The sequence below is a fragment of the Aotus nancymaae genome, unplaced genomic scaffold (assembly GCF_030222135.1).
Source record: "Aotus nancymaae isolate 86718 unplaced genomic scaffold, 86718_ANA_hifiasm-v0.15.2.pri h1tg000059l, whole genome shotgun sequence".
Taxonomy (NCBI): Eukaryota; Metazoa; Chordata; class Mammalia; order Primates; family Aotidae; genus Aotus; species Aotus nancymaae.
In genome coordinates this window covers 41,723,332-41,743,919 of record NW_026988473.1, presented here as the reverse complement: position 1 = coordinate 41,743,919, position 20,588 = coordinate 41,723,332, and the positions used below count along the sequence as shown (strand labels likewise).

The 20,588-nt window shown below is 40.1% G+C and overlaps 1 protein-coding gene and 1 pseudogene across 3 annotated transcripts in view; both read right to left on the bottom strand.

The window, feature by feature from the left end:
* TSG101 (tumor susceptibility 101) overlaps positions 1–20,588 on the bottom strand; it is a 54,871-nt gene that overhangs the window by 17,748 nt on the left and 16,535 nt on the right. For all 3 annotated transcript variants that reach the window (XM_012456528.2, XM_012456529.3, XM_064365120.1), the window contains 3 exons: positions 16,656–16,779; positions 13,770–13,836; positions 9,423–9,514 (listed from right to left, as the gene is read on the bottom strand). In XM_012456528.2, coding sequence (XP_012311951.1) covers positions 9,423–9,514; positions 13,770–13,836; positions 16,656–16,779 — 283 coding nt within the window. The remainder of the gene's footprint in view (positions 1–9,422; positions 9,515–13,769; positions 13,837–16,655; positions 16,780–20,588) is intronic.
* Positions 63–5,290, bottom strand: LOC105720196 (cyclin-dependent kinase 4-like; annotated as a pseudogene).

Below are 20,588 nucleotides of genomic sequence, written 5' to 3'. Positions count from 1 at the left end.
TTACAGGCACGCACCACCATGCCCAGCTAATTTTTTGTATTTTTAGTAGAGACGGGGTTTCACTGTTGACCAGGATGGTCTCGATCTCCTGACCTCGTGATCCACCCGCCTCGGCCTCCTAAAGTGCTGGGATTACAGGCATGAGCCACCGCGCCCAGCTGTACAATAGCTTTTTAAAAAGCTTTCAAATCTATCATTATTGCTTTGTATTTCTGTGGCAGAAAAGGATCTAACATTTAGCAAACTAAGCTCTCAGCATTTAAATTTCACTCATGACTCGCTGACTACCCAGGACTGGAAGAAAATGCTACTTACCCAGAAGATGAGGCAGTTATTCCCAAAGGAAGTCTGTGAAAGGTGTTGAGAAGAGGCACCCAAACCTGCACACAAGCAAGTGTGCACTAGTAAATCCACAAGAGCGGGGTGCCTCGGGTGCCATATCCTGAAAGGAGAGTTTCTGTAGGCCAAACATTTAATCTAGGATGGCCAGAGGGAAGAGCAGCACTGGACAAGACAGTCAAGAAAACCTTGTCATGTTTACTAGCTACTATCCTCAAAGGAATATTAACAGGTAAGCTTATTTTTCTTTATCTTTTCCTTTCTTTATCTGAATGGAAACTACAGAAACAAATCATTCATCTGCAGCATTTTCAGGGTTTTACGCTCCCACATTTTTAAACAAGACTTTAACAAAGGTAAAACTGGTCCCTGAATCTGTTAATAGATTCGAACTTACTGTTTCTGATCCTTATTTGATTTTTAGGAACAAAATCTTAAAATGATATTCTTAAAACTCAGAGGTTGAAATATACACTATTTATGAAGTTTCACCAAGAAAAATTCGGTGGCAGGTATTGGCTTTAACTGGGAACAAACACCTATTCTTCAATTTTATTATTAAACTGCAACTAGTAAAAAGTCACACTGTATATGTTAAAGGCCTAAAGCCTAGGATTCAGAGCTATAAATCAACTACAATAATCTATATAGCCTTTTAAAATAAGTCAACCTTCAAAAGAGAACTTTCACACTCTGCTGAGACTGTGGTGAGGAATCACCAAAGCCTTTTAAACTTCCTTTTTTTTGACATGGGCAGGAGTGGTGGTTGTGATAGAGAAACTTCGTGGTGGCTCACCTGGTGTCCATCCATACCTGCTATTTTGGGGGGATCTTGTATGTGAAATTGATTAAGATATATATATATATAGTCGGTTTATGTTTTGCTCCTACAGTAACAGGAAAAAGGATCTTTGTGTTAAGCTTCAATGCATACTACCAGTTAGGTTCTTTATTTTTTTTGCTAAGTGGATCAGTTTGTTCCTTCATTATTCAGTGACTACTACCTCCCGATTCCCCTAGAGTTTTCAAAATACTATGTAAGCTGAGGTTGCAGACTACTCTGGTAAAAGGACTCTATAGAGATCAAATAAACCTGGAGATTCTGGCATAAGCAAAGTATAGCTCAGAGTACATCCTCCAAGGGACTTCATAAAGGAGCCGGTCAGTCCACTGACTTTCCTCACAAATAAATTTGTAACATGTGGAGGTATCACTGAGTGGCACACTATGGTGTGCCATATATATGGTACCATATCTAGTATGGCTGCCATACTATATACTGACATTCTTGAACATTTGATAAATTTTAAATCTTTCTTAATTCGGATTATACCATAAAATTAAAATATAGGCTGGGCACCATGGCTCATGCCTATAATCCCAGCACTTTGGGAGGCTGAGAGGCAGGTGGATCATCTGAGGTTAAGAGTTTGACCAGCCTGCCTAACATGGTGAAACCCCGTGTCTACTAAAAATACAAAAATTAGCCAGGTGCAGTGGCTCAAGCCTGTAGTCTCAGCTACCTGGGAGGCTGAGGCAGGAAAATCACTTGAACCCAGAAGGCAGAGATTGCAGTGAGCCGAGATCACGCCACTGCACTCCAGCCTGTGTGACAAAGCAATACTGTGTCTCAAAAGATAATAATATAAACAAAATAAAATCTAGAGTGAAACTGCTAAATTTCAAAAAGAATAAAAAAACCTAGTGCAGTGGCTCACATCTGTAATCCAGGAAGCCAAGGTGGGTGAATCACTTGAATCCAGGAGTTCAAGGCCAGCCTGGGCAACATGGTGAAATCTTGTCTCTACCAAAAGTACAAAAATTATCTGGGCATGTTGGTGTGTGTCTACAGTCCTACCTACTCAGGAGGCTGAGGTGAAAGGATCACTTGAGCCCAGGAGATAGAGGTTGCAGTAGGCAGACAGTACTACTGCACTCCAGCCTGGGTCACAGAATATCCTGTATCGAAAAACAAGGATAGGGCCAGGCACTATCCTGGAGGCTCATGCCTGTAATCCCAGCACTTTGGGAGGCCGAGGTGGGCAGATAATGAGGTCAGGATTTTGAGACCAGCCTGACCAATATGGTGAAGCCCCGTCTCTACTAAAACAAAAATTAGCTGGGCATGGTGGTATGTCCCTATAGTCCCAGCTACTTGGGAGACTGAGGCAGAAGCATCACTTGAACCCTGGAGGCAGAGGTTGCAGTGAGCTGAGATCAAGCCACTGCATTCCAGCCTGGGTGGCAGAGCGAGGCTTTGTCTCAAAGACAAACAAAAAACAAGGATAAATAACCACATTCATTCTTTCTCATGGCCTCAGTAACAGAATAACAGCCCAAATCCTGACCCACTGATATACTGAGAAAATGTGACTGTGGGTTCAAAAATCTAAATGATACTTTTATGTTTCTGCTTTCCTTTAATCTAAGTCTGAAGTTCAACAGACTACTAAAAGTTCAACAACTACTGAAATATGATGAGGCCAGGCGCAGTGGCTCATGCCTGTAATCCCAGCACTTTCGGAGGCTGAGGTGGGCGGATTACGAGGTCAGGAAATAGAGATCATCCTGGCTAACACGGTGAAACCCTGTCTCTACTAAAAATACAAAAAATTAGCTGGGCATGGCAGCACGCGCCTGTAGTCCCAGCTACTCAGGAGGCTGAGGCAGGAGAATCGCTGAACCTGGGAGGAGGAGGCTGCAGAGTGCCAAGTTCGTACCACTGCACTCCACCAGTCTGGGTGAGAGAGCGAGACTCTGTCTCAAAGAAAAAAAAAATCAAGTAGACAAAGATAAAAGGGTAGAAAAACATATATATTAAAAGATATCCTAGATTATCATAATTTGCCTCTAGCCTAAGACAATATTCTTGAAAAAGTACAGCAAAATATTAGTTGATTTGATTACCCATTCAAAAATCATAAACATGAGATCTGATTCCACAATACTGTTTTCCACATATTTCTATTCTTTGGATATATGGAAATCATCTAAGCTATGAAAAATGCTTCATACCTAATGTACTGAAACAAGTTAACATAAAAAAGATCTTTATAAACTAAGGTTCTCTACAAATCAAAAGGATTATACTATTATGTCAGTGAGAAATACGGTGACAAACAGCACTATTCCTATTTTATTGATAATGCCTAACCCAAAATAGAGAGCTTCACTAGATTTAGTGTGCTTTGCTATGGATTAAATATCTTTCATCATTTGTTTCTTTGTTTTTCCTGTATTAAAAAAAGACCCCAAATATAAAGGTAAGGAAAGGGACAAGAGGGAACATACCCCTTAGTGTAGAGAAATAGGGGGCAGGAGAAGGAGAGGCCTCCAAAGGAGAGGTAGGAGGGAATGTCATTAAGGCAGCAAAGTAATCTCTATAGAAAGATGAAGGAGGAGCCTCCACAGCCTCAGAGACAAAGGCAGAGACTGCCCTCTCAGTGTTCAGAAGGGAAACGGCAGTTTTTCTTCCTTCCATGGCAGCCACTTCATTGCTCACTCCGGATTACCTTCATCCTTATGTAGATAAGAGTGCTGCAGAGTTCGAAAGGCAGAGATTTGCTTGTGTGGGTTAAAAGTCAGCATTTCCAGCAGCAGCTGTGCTCCCAACTCCTCCATCTCAGGTACCACCGACTGCACTGGGCAGGGCCCTCTGGGGTGAAAGGCTCCACAGGGCAAAGATACATCTCGAGGCCAGTCATCCTCTGCAGGCAGCCCAAGCAGGTCAAAGATTTTGCCCAACTGGTCAGCTTCAGAGTTTCCACAGAAAAGAGGCTTTCAACAAGACAGCTCAGCAAAGATACAGCCCACACTCCATATGTCCACAGGTGTAGCATATGTGGGCTGCAGAAGAACTTCGGGATCTTAGTACCAGAGTGTAACAACCACAGGTATAAGTGCTATCTGGTAGCTGTAGATTCTGGCCAGGCCAAAGTCAGCCAGCTTGACTGCTCCACCACTTGTCACCAGAATGTTCTCTGGCTTCAAATCTCGGTGAACAATGCAATTGGCATGAAGGAAATCTAGGCCTCTTAGAAACTGGCGCATCAGATCCTTGATGGTCTTGGCTGGCAAGCCTGGTGGGGGTGCCTTGTCCAGATACGTCCTTAGGTCTTGGTCTAATGCTCAAACACCAGGTTTACCTTGATCTCTCGGTTAGTTCGGGATGTGGCACAGACATCCATCAGCTGGACAATGTGGGATGCTCAAAAGCCTCCAGTTGCCTCAGTAAAGCCACCTCACAAACTGTGCTGACGGGAAGGCCTCCTCCAGCTCCTCCACTGGGGACTCTCACACCCTGGAGGGCCACAAAGTGGCCACTGTGGGGATCACAGGCCTTGTACACTGTCTCACAGGCACTGACACCAGTTTCAGCCACTGGCTTGTATCGAGAGGTAGCCATTCTCAGATCAGGGGAGACCCTCACGCCAGGCTGGAGTGCTGCAGGGGTGGCCTGTTATCAGGGCCCTGGAGCCAGTTCCTGTGGCCCCATACACCCAAGCTCAGTCCCGGGCAGCTGGAAGCAGAGGGCCCAACCACAGACACAGGCTGCAGGCTAGAGAGGTCCCCTCACCCCCACCCTCACCACATGACCAGATGCCAAAAAAGGGTGCGGAACTGGGCCATCATCTAGGTTTCTAACTCCGATCATTTTATTATATTGTAGTTACACTTATAACAAATACATTTTAATAAAACCACACCACTGGAATCTAAATAGTACGTATCAATGAGAAAAACAATGGAAATAACCCTTTATAGGGTGGGGGGAAAGACATCTACATCAGATCTCAGTATGGTTACAAGTTATCAAGAAAATATAACAGAAAAATAAACTTCAGGCCGGGCGCGGTGGCTCACACCTGTAACCCCAGCACTTTGGGAGGCCGAGGTGGGCAGATCACGAGGTCAAGAGATCGAGACCATCCTGACTAATGGGGTGAAACTCCATCTCTACTAAAAATATAAAAATTAGCCAGGTGTGGTGGCACACACCTGTAATCTCAGCTACTCAGGAGGCTGAGGCAGGAGAATCACTTGAACTCGGGAGGCGGGGGTTGCAGTGAGCCAAGATTGTGCCACTACACTCCAGCCTGGAGACAGAGCAAGACTCCCTCTCAAAAAAAAAAAAGAAAAGAAAAGAAAAGAAAAAGAACATAATCTGGAGTTCATAAGAGAGGTACAGGTCAGACATAAATTTAAGAACTGGGGGCACGGAGATGGCATTTAAAGCTATGAGAATGGTGGAAATTACCAGGAGAGTGAGGATAAAGAGTGCCAAGGACTAAGCCAGGGTAATAGCAACATTAAGAAAATGGAAGAACTTGCAGAGGAAACTACAAATACTGATGAGACCGGAAGAAAATCAAGTGAGCATAGTGTTTTGGAAAATGAGAGAAAAGTTTATCAAGGAGGGAGTAACCAACTCTGTTAAATGCTGCTGATAGGACAAGTAAGATTAGAACAGTAACCTGCTATTGGATATAACCTCAAAAAGATTATTAGTGACCAGGCGCGGTGGCTCATGCCTGTAATCCCAGCATTTTGGGAGGCCCAGGAGGGTGGGTCACCTGTGGTCAGGAGTTGGAGAGCAGCCTGACCAACATGGAGAAATCCCATCTCTACTAAAAATACAAAGAAATCAGCCGAGCGTGGTGGTGCATGCCTGCAATCCCAGCTGCTCAGGAGGCTGAGGCAGGAGAATTGCTTGAACCCAGGAGGCAGAGGTTGTGGTGAGCTGAGATCGCGCCATTGCATTCCATGCAGCCTGGGCAACAAGAGCAAAAGTCCGTCTCAAACAAACAAACAAACAAAAAAGATTATTGGTAATCATGACCAGTTTTAGCGAAATGGTATGAGAGAAAGCCCAAAAGGAGGAGGTTTAAGAGAAAGGGAGAAGAGTAATTAAAGAACAAAGGCAGTTGTTTCAAGGAATTATTCAGAGAAGAATGAAGATAAGCAATAGTGGTGGCAGGAAAAGTGGAATAGAGATGATTCTTTTTTAAAAAAAACTTTTTAAACATACATAGTATTCGTACATATTTATGTGGGTAACGTGGTATTTTGTTACCTGCACAGAATGTGTAATGATCAAGTGAGGGTATTTAGGGTATCCATCACCTTGAGTATTGATTATAATTTCTATGTGTTGAGAACATTTTAAGTCTTCTATTTTGAAATAGACAATACATTGTTAACTATAGTCACCCTACTCTGCTATCGAACATTAGAACTTATTCCTTCTAACTCTATGTTTGCACTCATTAACCCACCTTTCTTTATGAGTCCTCTCCCACCTACACACCCTTGTCTCTGGCGTCTATCATTCAGGAGGTCAAGTTTTTTAGCTCCCACATGAGAACATTCAATATTTGTCTTTCTGTGCCTAGTTTATTTCCAATTCCATTCACGTTGCTACAATGACATTTTCATTCTCTTTTTTATGGCTGAATAACATTCCATTGTGTACATATACCACATTGTCTTTATCCATTCATCTGCCGATAAATACTTAGGTTTATTCCATATCTTAGGTAGTATGAATATTGTTGCTATAAATATGGGAGTACAGGTATTCCTTTAATATACTGATTTCCTTTCCTTTGGATAAATACCCAGTAGTGGGACTGCTGAACTGTTCGGTAGTTCTAATTTTAGTTTTTTTAGAAATAGTCATACTGTTTTCCATAGTGGTTTTAATTTACATTCCCACCAACATTGTATAAGTTTCCTTTTCTCCTCATCCTTACCAGCATCTGTTATTTTGTCTTTTTAATAGTGGCCATTCAAACTGGGATGAGATTATATTTCCTTAGGGTTTTTAATCTGCATTTTCCTGATGATGAGTGATACTGAGCATTTTTTAATACACCTGTTGGCCATTTGTATGTCTTCCTTTAAGAAATGTCTATTCATGTTCTTTGCCCACTTTTTAATTTTTTTTTAACTGTTAAGTGGTTTGAATACCTTGTATATTTATATTAGACCCTTGCAGATGAGTAGTTTGCAAATATTTTCTCACACTCAACAGACTGTCTCTTTGTTGACTATCTCCTTTGTTGTGCAGAAGCTTTTTTTTTTTTTTTTTTTGAGACAAGGTCTAGCTCTGCTGCCAAGGCTGAGTGCAGTGGCACGCTCTCAGCTCACTGCAACCTCTACCTCCCGGGTTCAAGCGATTCTCCTGCCTCAGCCTCCTGAGTAGCTGGGATTACAGTGGTGCATCACCATGCCCGAATAATTTTTGTATTTTTAGCTTTTAGTAGAGATGGGGTTTCATCATGTTGGCAGGCTGTCTTGAACTCCTGACCTCAAGTGATCCACCCACCTTGGCCTCCTAAAATGCTGGGATTACAGGTGTGAGCCACTGTGCCTGGCCCAGAAGCTTTTTAATTTCCTATCAGCTGTCTATTTTTTTGACTTTGCTTTTGAGATATTAACCATAAAACCATAGCTTAGGCCAATGTCCTGAAGGGTTTCCCCTATATCTTCTTCTTAAGTTTTATAGTTTTAGGTCTTACATTAAGTCTTTAATCCATCTCAAGTTGATTTTTTATGTGGTGTAAGATAGGAGTCCAGTTTAATTCTTCTGCATATGGATGTCCAGTTTTCCCAGTACCATTTATGAACAATGATATCTTTTTCACAATGTATGTTTTTGGCACCTTTGCTGAAAATCAGTTGACTGTAAATATGTGGATTTATTTCTAGGCTCTTTATTCTGTTCCATTGATCTATACCTGTTTTTATACCAATATCATGCTGTTTTGGTTACTATAACCTTGTAATATATTTTGAAGTCAGGTAGTATGATGCTTCCAGCTTTGTTCTTTTTGCTCAAGATCATTTTGGCTATTTGGCTTTTTTGGTTCCATATGAATTTTATGACAGCTTTTTCTATTTCTATGAAAAATGACATTGATACTTTGATAGAGATTGCACTGAATCTGCAGAATGTTTTGGGTAATATAGTCTTTTTAACAATATTAATTCTTCATGGGGATGACATGTCTTTCCATGTGTTTGTCTCAAGAGGAGGACTCAACTCTTCAAGGTTTTTTTAGGACATGGTTTTGTGTGCTGATGAGAGTCATCCAGTAGAGAACATGACTTGAGAGAAAAGAATTGCTGCAGTGATGCCTGTGAGTAAGTTAGAGGGGATAAGGTCTAGTGGAGAAATCAGCTTTAGATAGAAGCAAAGATAACCAACTTATGGTAACAGGGAGAAGGCAGATGTGGTGATGCAGGTAGTAAGAGATAGACATAGATGAAGGCTGGAGTCTAAAGAAATTGTCTTACTGCCTTAGTTTTCTTAGTTGAACAAAATTATATTTCAGGTAACACTAATAAACAAATACAAAAAGCAAAAACTACTGGTCTTCAAAATAATTTGTCTTATTTGACCTGCTCATATTAACCCATTTTACTTACTTTTTTTTTTTTTTTGAGATGAAGTCTCACTCTTGTCCCCCAGGCTGGAGTGCAATGGCGTGATCTCAGCTCACTGCAACCTCTGCCTCCCAGGTTCAAGCGATTCTCCTGCCTCAGCCTCCCGAGTAGCTGGGATTACAGGCACCTGCCACCATGCCCAGCTAATTTTTGTATTTTTAGTAGAGACGGGGTTTCACCATGTTGGCCAGGCTGGTCTCGAACTCCTGACCTCACATGATCTGCCTGCCTTGGCCTCCCAAAGTGCTGGGATTACAGGCGTGGGCCACCTCGCCCAGACTTTAACCCACTTTACTTTCTTCTATTAATGATGCTCATCTGTTTTCACATATAACCAAGCTAGAAAAATGTGTGTATCTGTCAATAGTTCAACACATGTTTGGCTCACAAATAAAACTATGTGACCAAAGGAAAGATTGATGAGTTAATCAGATTTATTTTTATGCCCTGGTAGAAGGTTCATTTACATGATAATAAATCATTTACTTCAAGTTTTAGATTATAGTACACTATTAAAGGTTTTTGTCTAAGAAGAAATAGTCCAAAATTTCACAAGTAAAAGTAAATTGTGCTTTTCACAACAGGGACTTAGACTTTGCTTACACTGAGAAACACAAGTTTTCAAGGGTACTTACCAACAGTGGTCACAGGAGGCTGGGAAGGGTATTGGGAACTTGTTGTGGCAGGATATGGACCACCAGGTGGGTAAGGACAGCCTGGGTAACCACTAAAGAAAAGGACAAAAAACATTTAACATTTAAGATGACCCAATGTTATAGTATTTTCAAGAATCCCATTCAGGAAGTTAAGCTTGGCATATGGTTGTTATACCAGTTGATGAATTTATAGTTTTAGAGCTGCAGGTGTTTATTAAAGTTCTATGGAAATTGTATTAATGACAGTGGATTTACTCTTAAATAGTTAAATGCTCTTACTTTGTCCCACTTATATGACAGTCAACTTCACAGCACAGAAACTAACGAGTATTTCTAAGGACAATCCAACAGCATCAGAAGCAACAAGTAATCTGTGAGAGAACTTTTCTGATTTCTCAATCTATGTGAAATTTTACCTATGGCTTACTGGTAACCTTTGAGGATATTTAACCCGAAAATACTTGTCTTTTTTTCCTCTTTCGATAACATTCGTACCAAACTCGTCTTTAAATAGATTAAAAACAACTTTTTTCTCACTTTCTTGACACTTTCTGTTATTCATGTATTTATATCAAACTCAGAGGAACTTTCTTTAAAGGTTTTCTACTCCAATTACCTTTTCAACAATCTCTTACCTATACGTATCATTTACAACATCCCTGACAAATGGTCATCTTTCTTTAACATTAAACATCATTTCAATATAATTTCTAAATAGGAGTCCTAAATTTGCATTTTGGAAGATCACTGAACTATTTGAAGACTCCTAAAACTCATATATTTGAGAAATTCTAACATTGTTCCCTCAAGCTTCTTTTCTTTGGGTTAAATATTCTTAATTCCTTTAACCATTTGTCTCAGGACACGATTTTCAAATCTAATTGCTTTCCTCTGAATGCTTACTAGTCAGTGTTTCCCTTACAATCACGAAGAAAATTAGAAAAGGATGATTACTGGCTACCTGCTTAGTTGGACAATAAATCTCAATTAATCCTACTTTAGCTACAATTGTCAATTCTATGACATTTGCCTTTTACACGCTCATTAAAACTGCTGATTAAAAAGAGTGAGCCCAGGCTGGGTGTAGTGACTCACACCTGTAATCCTAGCACTTTGGGAGGCTGAGGCAGGCGGATCACTTGAGTCCAGGAGCTCAAGACAAGCCTAGGCAACATGGTGAAACCATCTCTACAAAAATACAAAAATTAGCTAAGTGTGGCACGCATCTGTAGTCCCAGCTACTTGGGAGGCTGAAGTGGAAGGATCACCTAAGCCCAGGAAGTGAGCTGAGATTACGCCACCACACTCCAGTCTGGGTGACAGAGTGAAGCCTTGTCTCAAAAAAAAAAAAAAAAAGGTAGCCTAAGCACTGGAGCAAGAGCTCCTTCTGAGTTTATGGTCAATAATCCTTTTTCAATGCAGTGGTTCAAAGATTCACCTATTTGTATATCAGCTCCAACTTTATAACTTCTCCTCCACAAAAAATGTTATATATGACTTGCTGAAGATTCAATGTAATCATGGTACTTATCTATCAGTATAAAATCAAAATTTTTTTAAAAGGACATTTTTGTTCCTAGTAGATACATACTAGAAGTTACTGAACACAGTACTTTTGTTTCCAGTCTCTTTGGTAATTCATGCTATAATGTTGTAAGGAAATGTCAATCTTACTGAAATTTCTAAATCCACCTTTTTGAAAACTGGGATAAACTGCTGTTTCTTTTATTCTGGAGTTTCTCCTATCTTGCATACCTTTGCAAAGATGTGATCATATTGCCAAATTTTTTTGTAACTTGGTATGAAACTCTTCTAAGCCTACAGGTATTAACTTCAGAGAAATCTCCATCTATAGCTTTATTGTTCAGAAGTCCATTTCCATAGTGTACCTTCAACAATTATTCCTCTATGTCCAAAGCTCCTTTTACTAGCAACTGTTCAGTAGAAAGGCTTGTAATTTCAAGGCTTCAGGTAGGATTCCATTTCTAGAACTTAATCAGAAAATTTAAGGCCTCAAGAAATCTAAAATGTATAACCTGCTTATATATTACTACCAAAGGAATCTTTCTCTATTGTCCCTGACAAATGTTCTTCTAATCTCTGCTTATCTATCTAAAGTGACAGTATGCTTACTACCTTCTAAAAAGTTGTGAAAAGAAGACCCAGAAATGAAATGTTTGCTAAATTAACTTTTAAGATCCTAGATATTACATATGTACATATTTATATTTACCTATGACATGTGTTCAGAAATCTGTCTGCATTTATCTATGAGGATTATGATTAGGTTATGAAACTAAGAGGAGTTAGTAGCGTTAAATTTTTCTAATTGTTTACAGCAGCTGGAAGTCTCATTTTGGCACCAGTATAGGCCAGTCTTTTATTTATTTATTTATTTATTTATTTGAGACAGGTTCTCACTCTGTTGCCCAGGCTGAAGTGCAGTGGTGCAATTATGGCTCACCGCATCCTTGAACTGCAGGCTCAAGTGATCCACTTTAGGCTCCCAAGCAGCTGGGACTACAGGTTCACACTACCATACCTGACTAATTTTAATTTTTTTGTAGAGATGGGGTCTACTATGTCACCCAGGATAGTCTCAAACTCCTGGGCTCAAGTGATTTTCTCACCTTGGCTTCCCAAAGTGCTGGCTGGCATTTTAAGTTAGCCCAAAGACCACTTTGGAGAGTACTCCTAGATTACCACTGAAACAAGTACACATTTAAAACATGAGTTAATAATTATTTCTCACTGACTTTCTAGTGTGTGTTATTAACAGACTAATTTCATTGTTAATTTAGTTATCTATGTTATTACTAAGTGGATAATAAAGGTTGATAGCACAGGTAGTCTATGAACTGAATAAATATCATGTGACAAGTTTGACCCCATTATCTGAATCACTGATTGATTCCTGCAATTTATAGAAAAGATAGGTTCTGGGTTTTTTGTTTGTTTCAGACGGAGTCTTGCTCTGTCACCAAGGGTGGAGTGCAACGGCATGATCTCAGCTCACTGCAACCTCTGCTTCCTGGGTTCAAGCAATTCTCCTATCTCAGCATCCCAAATAGCTGGGATTACAGGCATGTGCCACCATGCCTGGCTAATTTTTGTATTTTTAGTAGAGACAGGGTTTCACCATGTTGGCCAGGCTGGTCTCAAACTCCTGACCTCAGTGATCAGCCCCTCAGCCTCCCAAAGTGTTGGGATTACAGGCGTGAGCCACCACGCCTGGCCAGTTATGTCTTTTTTTTTTTTTGAGACAGAGTCTTGCTCTTTTTTTTTTTTTTTTTTTTTTTTTTTTGAGACAGAGTCTTGCTCTGTCACCTAAGCTTGAGTACAGTGGCATGATCTCAGCTCACTGCAACCTCCGCCTCCTGGGTTCAAGTGATTCTCCTGCCTCAGTCTCCCAAGTAGCTGGGATTACAGATGTGTACTACCACACCCAGGTAATTTTTGTATTTTTAGTAGAGATGGGGTTTCACCATATTAGCCAAGTGAACACGGCCTAACCTTGTGATCCACCCGCCTCGGCCTCCCAAAGTGCTGGGATTAGAGGCGTGAGCCACCGAGCCCAGCCTATGTCTTTTTTTTTCTTCTTAACAACAACAACAAAAAAAGCGTATTGCTGGGTGCAGTGGCTCACGCCTGTAATCCTAGCACTTAGGGAGGCTGAAAGCAGGGGGATCACAAGGTCAAGAGATCAAGAGATCAAGACTATCCTGGCCAACATGGCGAAACCCCATCTCTGCTAAAAATACAAAAACTAGCTGGGCATGGTGGTGTGTGCCTATAGTCCCTGCTACTCAGGAGGCTGAGGCAGGAGAATTGCTTGAACCCAGAAGGTGGAGGTTGCAGTGAGCCAAGATCATGCCATCGCACTCCATCCTGGGCAATAAGAGCGAAGCTCTGTCTCAAAAAAAAAAAAAGAAGAGAGGATTAGAAAATGTTCTTCCCCTTGGCTGAATTCATTATGATGAACAGTCCATTAATATTTCAGCTATCTATACTAGATACACAAATTTCTTAAAAGGGAAATAACAAGGACTTCAAGGTCAAAAACCAACTGAGATCACTGTCATTACTCATCCTATTCCTTTTCTCTGCAAAATAAAAACGAAGCCAAGGAGCTGCATTTCTCTAGATTGAAAGAAACACATTTCAAACTATATATACATACCTTAAAATTTCAGCAATAAACCAACCTTTATCTTCCACTAAATTGCAACTAAATTTATTTTAATACCCTAACTGGCAAATTATTTTGATTCTAGATCTAATAGAATAATTTGTAATATAATTATTCAAAAGATAATTTTTCATTACCTGGGATTGGGAGGGTATCCAGATGGGTATGAAGAGATTCCACCTGGCATGCCTGGCATGTAGGAAGCTAAAAACAATTTTTTAACATTGTAAAAATAACATACAAAGCCTGAAGATGTAGGCTACTGAATAAGATATACATCATACTGTCAATACACAGCAAAATTTCATAGTTAAAAAATCTAAATCTCAGAACCAAAACAAAACAAATACCTCACCCTCTTATAATCCTCACATCGTTAAACATGAATTACAATACTTATGACAATCCCAACCAGAAGAACTGGCAAACAGGTCAACCTGGTCAGCTTTTAAAGTTCTCAAGAAGTCTACAACCTGCGATAAAGTCAGGTTCAATTTCAAATTTAGACGGAGGTAATTCTGGTCTCCTTTGCTCCAAGGTTAACTTCTTACAGAGTAACTTCTTTATTATATCTAATAAATCTTTTGATATTTCTTTTATAACTATGTTGACCAATTAGCACAGCTGGTTTTGTTGGTTTGCTTGAAAACTTCAAGAGACTTCAAGTCCTATACAAAACTTACATTATCCAGACTGGTTAAAAACTAGTCTAGGCCAGGTGCGGTGGCTCACGCCTGTTAATCCGAGCACTTTGGGAGGGCAAGGCGGGTGGGATCATAAGATCAGGAGTTCAAGACCAGCCTAGCTAAGATGTTCATGAAACCCCATCTCTACTAAAAATACAAATATCAGCTGGGTGCAATGGTGGGTGCCTGTAATCCCAGCTACTCAGGAGGCAGAGGCAGAAGAATTGCTTGAACCCAAAAGGCAGAGGTTACAGCGGGTCAAGATCATGCCACTGCACTCTAGCCTGAGCAACAGAGCAAGACTCTGTCTTTAAAAAAAAAAAAAAAAAAACCACACAAAAACTAGTCTAGGTGACAGAGTGAGATCTTGTCTCAAAACAAAGAAACAAAACAAAAGCTCAGAAATAGTAGGGATAAAAGGTTAAAATCCAGGAAGCTTAAAGAATATTTTATATATTCTTTAAAGAGAACATGAATGTCATAGAACTAAGATCAGTGGTGCCAAGATGGTAATCAATGTAGAGGAAGAAAAAGAGAAATTATTTTGACCTTAACTGACAAAAAAAAAAAAAAAAGAAAAAAAAGAATCAGTTCTAGAGTGTTTAACATGACTTATAGTGACTGAGTACAAAACTGAACTTCAACAGTGACAACAGTATGGTGTCTTTCTTGAATACTGCACTTCTAATGTCAAGGTAAACTCAAAGAAATTTAGAAAAAAAAATGTGCAGGCCGGCTGTGGTGGCTCAAGCCTATAATCCTGGTACTTTGGGAAGCTGAGGCAGGTGGATCATGAGGTCAGGTGCTCAAGACCAGCCTGGCCAATACGGTGAAATCCCCGACTCTTCTAAAAATACAAAAATTAGCTGGGCATGGTGGTGGGCGCCTGTAATCCCAGCTATTCAGGAGGCTGAGGCTCAAGAATCACTTGAACCCGGGAGGCAGATGTTGCAGTGAGCCAAGATCATGCCACTGCACTCCAGCCTGGACAACAGAACGAGACTCTGTCTCAAAAAAAAAAAAAAAGTTGTTTAAATTTCTAAAAAAGTTACCTAGTGGTCACTGGCTATATTATCTGAGCAAATAAATAAAGGTAATGAGACTAGGAAATATTTTATATTCCAATTTTTTTTGAGATGGAGTCTCGCTCTGTCGCCCATGCTGCGGTGCAGTAACACAATCTCAGCTGACTGCAACCTCTGCCTCCCAGGCTCAAGTGATTCTTGTGCCTCAGCATCCCGAGTAGCTGGGACTACAGGCATGAGCCACCATACCTGGCCAAATATTTGATATTTCAAATTTAAGCAAGATACTCTAATCTTGGGCACTAAAGTCAATAGAATTTAATAAGATAAAAACAAATTTCTGATCCAAAAGAATCACTAGGATCTTTATTAAAAGAAATGCTAATCCTAAAATCAAGTTTATTCTGGGATGGTAGGGAAGGCAAGAGAAATGGGTTCAAAAATTCTTTCTGTTAAATTCCCATTCAGCTTATAAACTAAGATTTTCCTCAGGAAAGAATGGATTAAAAAGGAAAAAGTATAATTTTTAGCAGAAGAAAAATGAAAGCACACATAATTTGTCTTATAAGATTAAACAAGTTTGGTTAATTACAATCTTAAACAAAATTTACCAAAAAAAAAAAAAATCACAGCTCAAAACACAACAAAATCAATACAGATTTATCAAATTCAAAACAAGTAAGTACAACCAACTCACAATTATTCAGAGTGACTTTTAAGTATCAGTAAGAATTATTCAAGAAAATAGACATAACAGAGATAATATATACCAATTAGGGGAGAAGAGATACTGTCTCCTTATCATAGCACTCCACACAAGGCAAAATCATGAACTGGCTGTACGAAAGAGAAGAAAGCTAAGAGCTAGATGTCCAATTGTGGATACCCAGAATAGCTGAATATGAATGTTCAGTTGACCTTAATCCTTATCTACACACTGATTTTGGAGTTGCATAGAGAAAGGAGAGGTCAGACTACCTTGCAAGTTATATGTGCTAACAAGCTGATCAAATAAGGCTATTCTGCAGCATGCATAATTTAAAAAATTCTAGCTCTATTCCAGCACTTTCTCCTCCATGTTGGAATCCAGCACAACCATTCTTAGATTTCTACCTACAAATGGAAGCCCAAATGCCAGTCTTTGGTGGGAATCTGTACATGCAGATGTGGGGCCTCAGAATACTTCCAAAAAATCCACTAACGTGATAAGCTAAAAAGCAAAGAAGTCATTAGTTTTTTTTCTTTTTTTTACAAAGCTTTCTGTTCTCTTTTATTTGTATGAGTTTTAAAGTAAAAGCTCAATTCTACTTACTATTTGGTGGCCCTGTTGCCTGGTATGGTGGATAGGATGTCGAAATAGGACGAGAGAAGACTGGCGGTTCATCTCCAAATACCACAATCATGACCTGAATAAGCCCCAACAAGTCTGACTGTGGCTACAAAATGAAAACAAATTCAAGTCAGCTAGAGTCACTTTTCAGTAAAAAGAAAAAGGTCGGGCCAGGCGCGGTGGCTCAAGCCTGTAATCCCAGCACTTAGGGAGGCCGAGGCAGGCGGATCGCAAGGTCAAGAGATCGAGACCATCTTTGCCAACATGGTGAAACCCTGTCTCTACTAAAAATACAAAAATTAGCTGGGCGTGGTGGCGTGCGCCTGTAGTCCCAGCTACTTGGGAGGCTGAGGCAGGAGAACTGTTTGAACCTGCGAGGCGGAGGCTGCAGTGAGCCGAGATTGTGTCACTGTACTCCAGCCTGGCACCTGGTGACAGAGTAAAACTCTGTCTCAAATAAAAAAAAAAAAAGGAAAAAGAAAAAGGTTGGTCATTTCTCATCAGTTTTCAACTCAGCTTGACAATTTTCTTTGTAGGACCCCAATCATGAAAATTTCATTTAATTATTTTAATAGAGCTAGGTGGTTTTAAACATTATGTGCAGCAAGTTTCTTGCTTCAAGCATATAAAAATAGCACTAGTTAAAGCAGTATGTTGCAAAATTCATATAGTTTTGTTCTTCATTTGACTCCACAGAACAAAAATTTATTTTACTGCCACTATACAATTTATTATAAGTATACTGGTACAAATTTAGAGATTAAGGATAGATACAGGCAGCAGTCAGAATATTATTTAGGGCTGTTAAAAGACAGCAATGATATCTTGGAAATACATATTCTAAAATTAATTTTTATTAAAGATGTTATAAACTCTGAAATTATAAGTAGATTCTAGCCAAGTGTGGTGGTTCACACCTGTAATCTCAGCACTTTGGGAGGCCAAGGTGGGCGGACTGCTTAAGGCCAGGAGTTTGAGACCAGCTGGGCCAACATGGGAAAATCCCGTCTCTCCTAAAAACACAAAAATTAGCCGGGCGTGGTGGTGTACGCCTGTGGTCCCAGTTACTCTGGAGGCTGAAGCAACAGAATCACTTAAACCTCAGAGGCGGAGGTTACAGTGAGCTGAGATTGTGCTACTGCACTCCAGCCTGGGTGACAGAGCAAGACTGTCTCAAAAAAAAAAAAAAGCACAAATTATAGGTAGATTTTAGCTTAGAAATTGCTAGATTGTAGTACAAAAGGGGTGAATTGTTAAAGGTGCTAAAAGATCTTTCCTTCCAACAACAGTGACAGTGACAAAGAGACTGCCTATTTTTCCATAAGGGTTACTAAGATTTTCTCTCAAATATCTTTTGACCACTGGCCATGCATGGTGGCTCACATTTGTAATCCCAGCACTTTGGAAGGCCGAGGCCAGAGGATCAAATAAGGCTATTGTGCAACATGCATAATTTAAAAAATTCTAGCTCTATTCCAGCACTTTCTTCCCCATTTTGGAATCCAGCTTGAGCTCAGGAGTTTAAGACCAGCTTGGTCTCTACAAAAATAAAAAATAAAAAACTGTACGTGTGGCACGCGCCTGTAGTCCCAGCTACTTGAGAGGTTGCAGTGGGAGGATCACCTAAGCCAGGAAGGTTGAGGCTGCAGTGAGCCATGATTGTGCCACTGCACTCCAGCCTGGGTTAGAGACCCTGTTTCAAAAAAAACAAAACCAAAACCCAACAACAACAACAACAACAACAAAAAAACCAACAAGATATATCTACCAACCACTAATTAAACTGTGATAGACAAAGGTGTTCAAACAGCTTATTGATGATTCTTCTTTTACTCCTTAATCTATTTTGTGTGGATCTCATCTCACATACTTCATTCATAAGTTCCCCGAGTTCTGAAGAATTACTCAATCACCTTGAGAGGGTAACAATCTTCATAGTAACTACTTTTTACACCCTCCTGACCCCCAACCCACCAGTCAAGGTCTTGCCATGTGGCCCAGCTTAGACTTGAACTCCTGGCTCAAACAATCCTCCTGCCTCAGCTTCCCACGTAGTTGGATTTACAGGATTAGGATTGGCACTTCTTTTAATACTCCTGACAGAAGAGTTCAGTGGTAGTTTTCACCTACTCTAAAGAACCAGACTCACCACAGTTGTTCAATTTTGACCTAATTTATGAAAGATGGCAATGAGTAACATTTCCCAAAGCTTTCTGTAAAAACTTGCTGATTTCTACTGTTCTAATACTTTTCTTGTGTCTGTAAATTTATACACTGAGACTTGGGGTGTTACAAGCACAGTATCTGTGCCACATTCACAGATATTGTGGCTGGCGTGTGTGGGAGTGGCCAATGAGACCACACACTTTCTTTTCTCAGTTTTTCAGCCCAACAAAATTCCTTAACTAAATCATAGCCTCATGTAAGCCTCATGAATGTAAGTGAGATATAATTCACATCTCATAAAATTTCTCCTTTTAAAGTATACATTTCAGTTGGTTTTATTATTTCACAAAGCTATGCAACCATTACCACCATCTAATTCCAGAATATTTTCATCATCCCAAAAAGAAACCCTGTACCCATTAGTAGTCACTTCCCATTTCCCTTTTCCCACAGCCCTTTAGCAACCACTAATCTACTTTCCATCTCTATGGATTTGCTTTCCTGAATGTTTCATATAGATTAAATCATATAATATATGGCCTTTTGTGCTTGGCTTCTTTCACTTGGCATAATGTTTTCAGAGTTCATTCATGTTGTAGTATGAATCAATTCTTCATTCATACATTCCTACAGTTTTGTCAAGGTAAGTTTTAATTACCACATCATTAATTTTACACTAAATTCTTTGAAGAAAAGAAAATTAATATCTATGTTAATATCTACTTCCAGGTCTATTATAAAGCAACATTTTAAGAAGTCAAACTGAGGCTGGGTGTGGTGGCTCACACCTGTAATCCTGACTTTGGGAGGCTGAGGCAGGTGGATCACCTGAAGTCAAGAGTTTGAGACCAGCCTGGCCAAAGTGGCGAAACCCCATCTCTATTAAAAATACAAAAATTGGCCAGGTGTGGTGGTGGGCACCTGTAATCCCAGCTACTCAGGAGGCTGAGGCAGTCTCTATTCTACTGAATCCAATGTGCTACTAAACCCATCCACTGAGTTTTTTTTTTTTGAAACGGAGTTTCACTCTGTTGCCAGGACTGGAGTGCAGTGGCAGGCACGATCTCGGCTCACTGCAACCTCTGCCTCCTGGGTTCAAGCAATTCTCCTGCCTCAGCCTCCCATGTAGCTGGGACTACAGGTGACTACATAGCCCGCCACTACACCCAGCTAATTTTTTTTGTATTTTTAGTAGAGACGGGGTTTCACCACGTTGGCCAGGCTGGTCTCAAACTCCCGACCTCATGATTTGCCTGCCTTGGCCTCCCAAAATGCTGGGATTACAGGTGTGAGTAACTGCCTCCGGCCTGAGTTCTTAATCTCTATTAATTCTATTTTTCAGTTCTAAGATTTCCACTTTTCTTTTTAATAAAATTTTTCATTTTGTCCTCTATTTTCTTGAACACACTGATCACAATCATTTTTAAGTTTGTGTCTGATAACTAAGTTACGTGTGTGTTTGTGGGGCTATAGTGGGGGGGATGTCCTGTTTCTATTGTCTTTTTTCCTTCTTGGTTTTCTTGGTGTACCTGATAGATATAAATTATATGCTGGGCATTGTGAAAAATTATAAAGGGTCTATATATTACCTTCTTCCACTAAGGGCTCACCCTATCCTGTGGCAGGCAGAAACAGTCAGGATCACCTTAATAAAATCAGGGACTGAGCTGACTTAAGGATTTTTTTTTTTTTTTGAGACGGAGTCTCACTCACTCTGTCACCCAGACTGGAGTGCAGTGGCGCGACCTC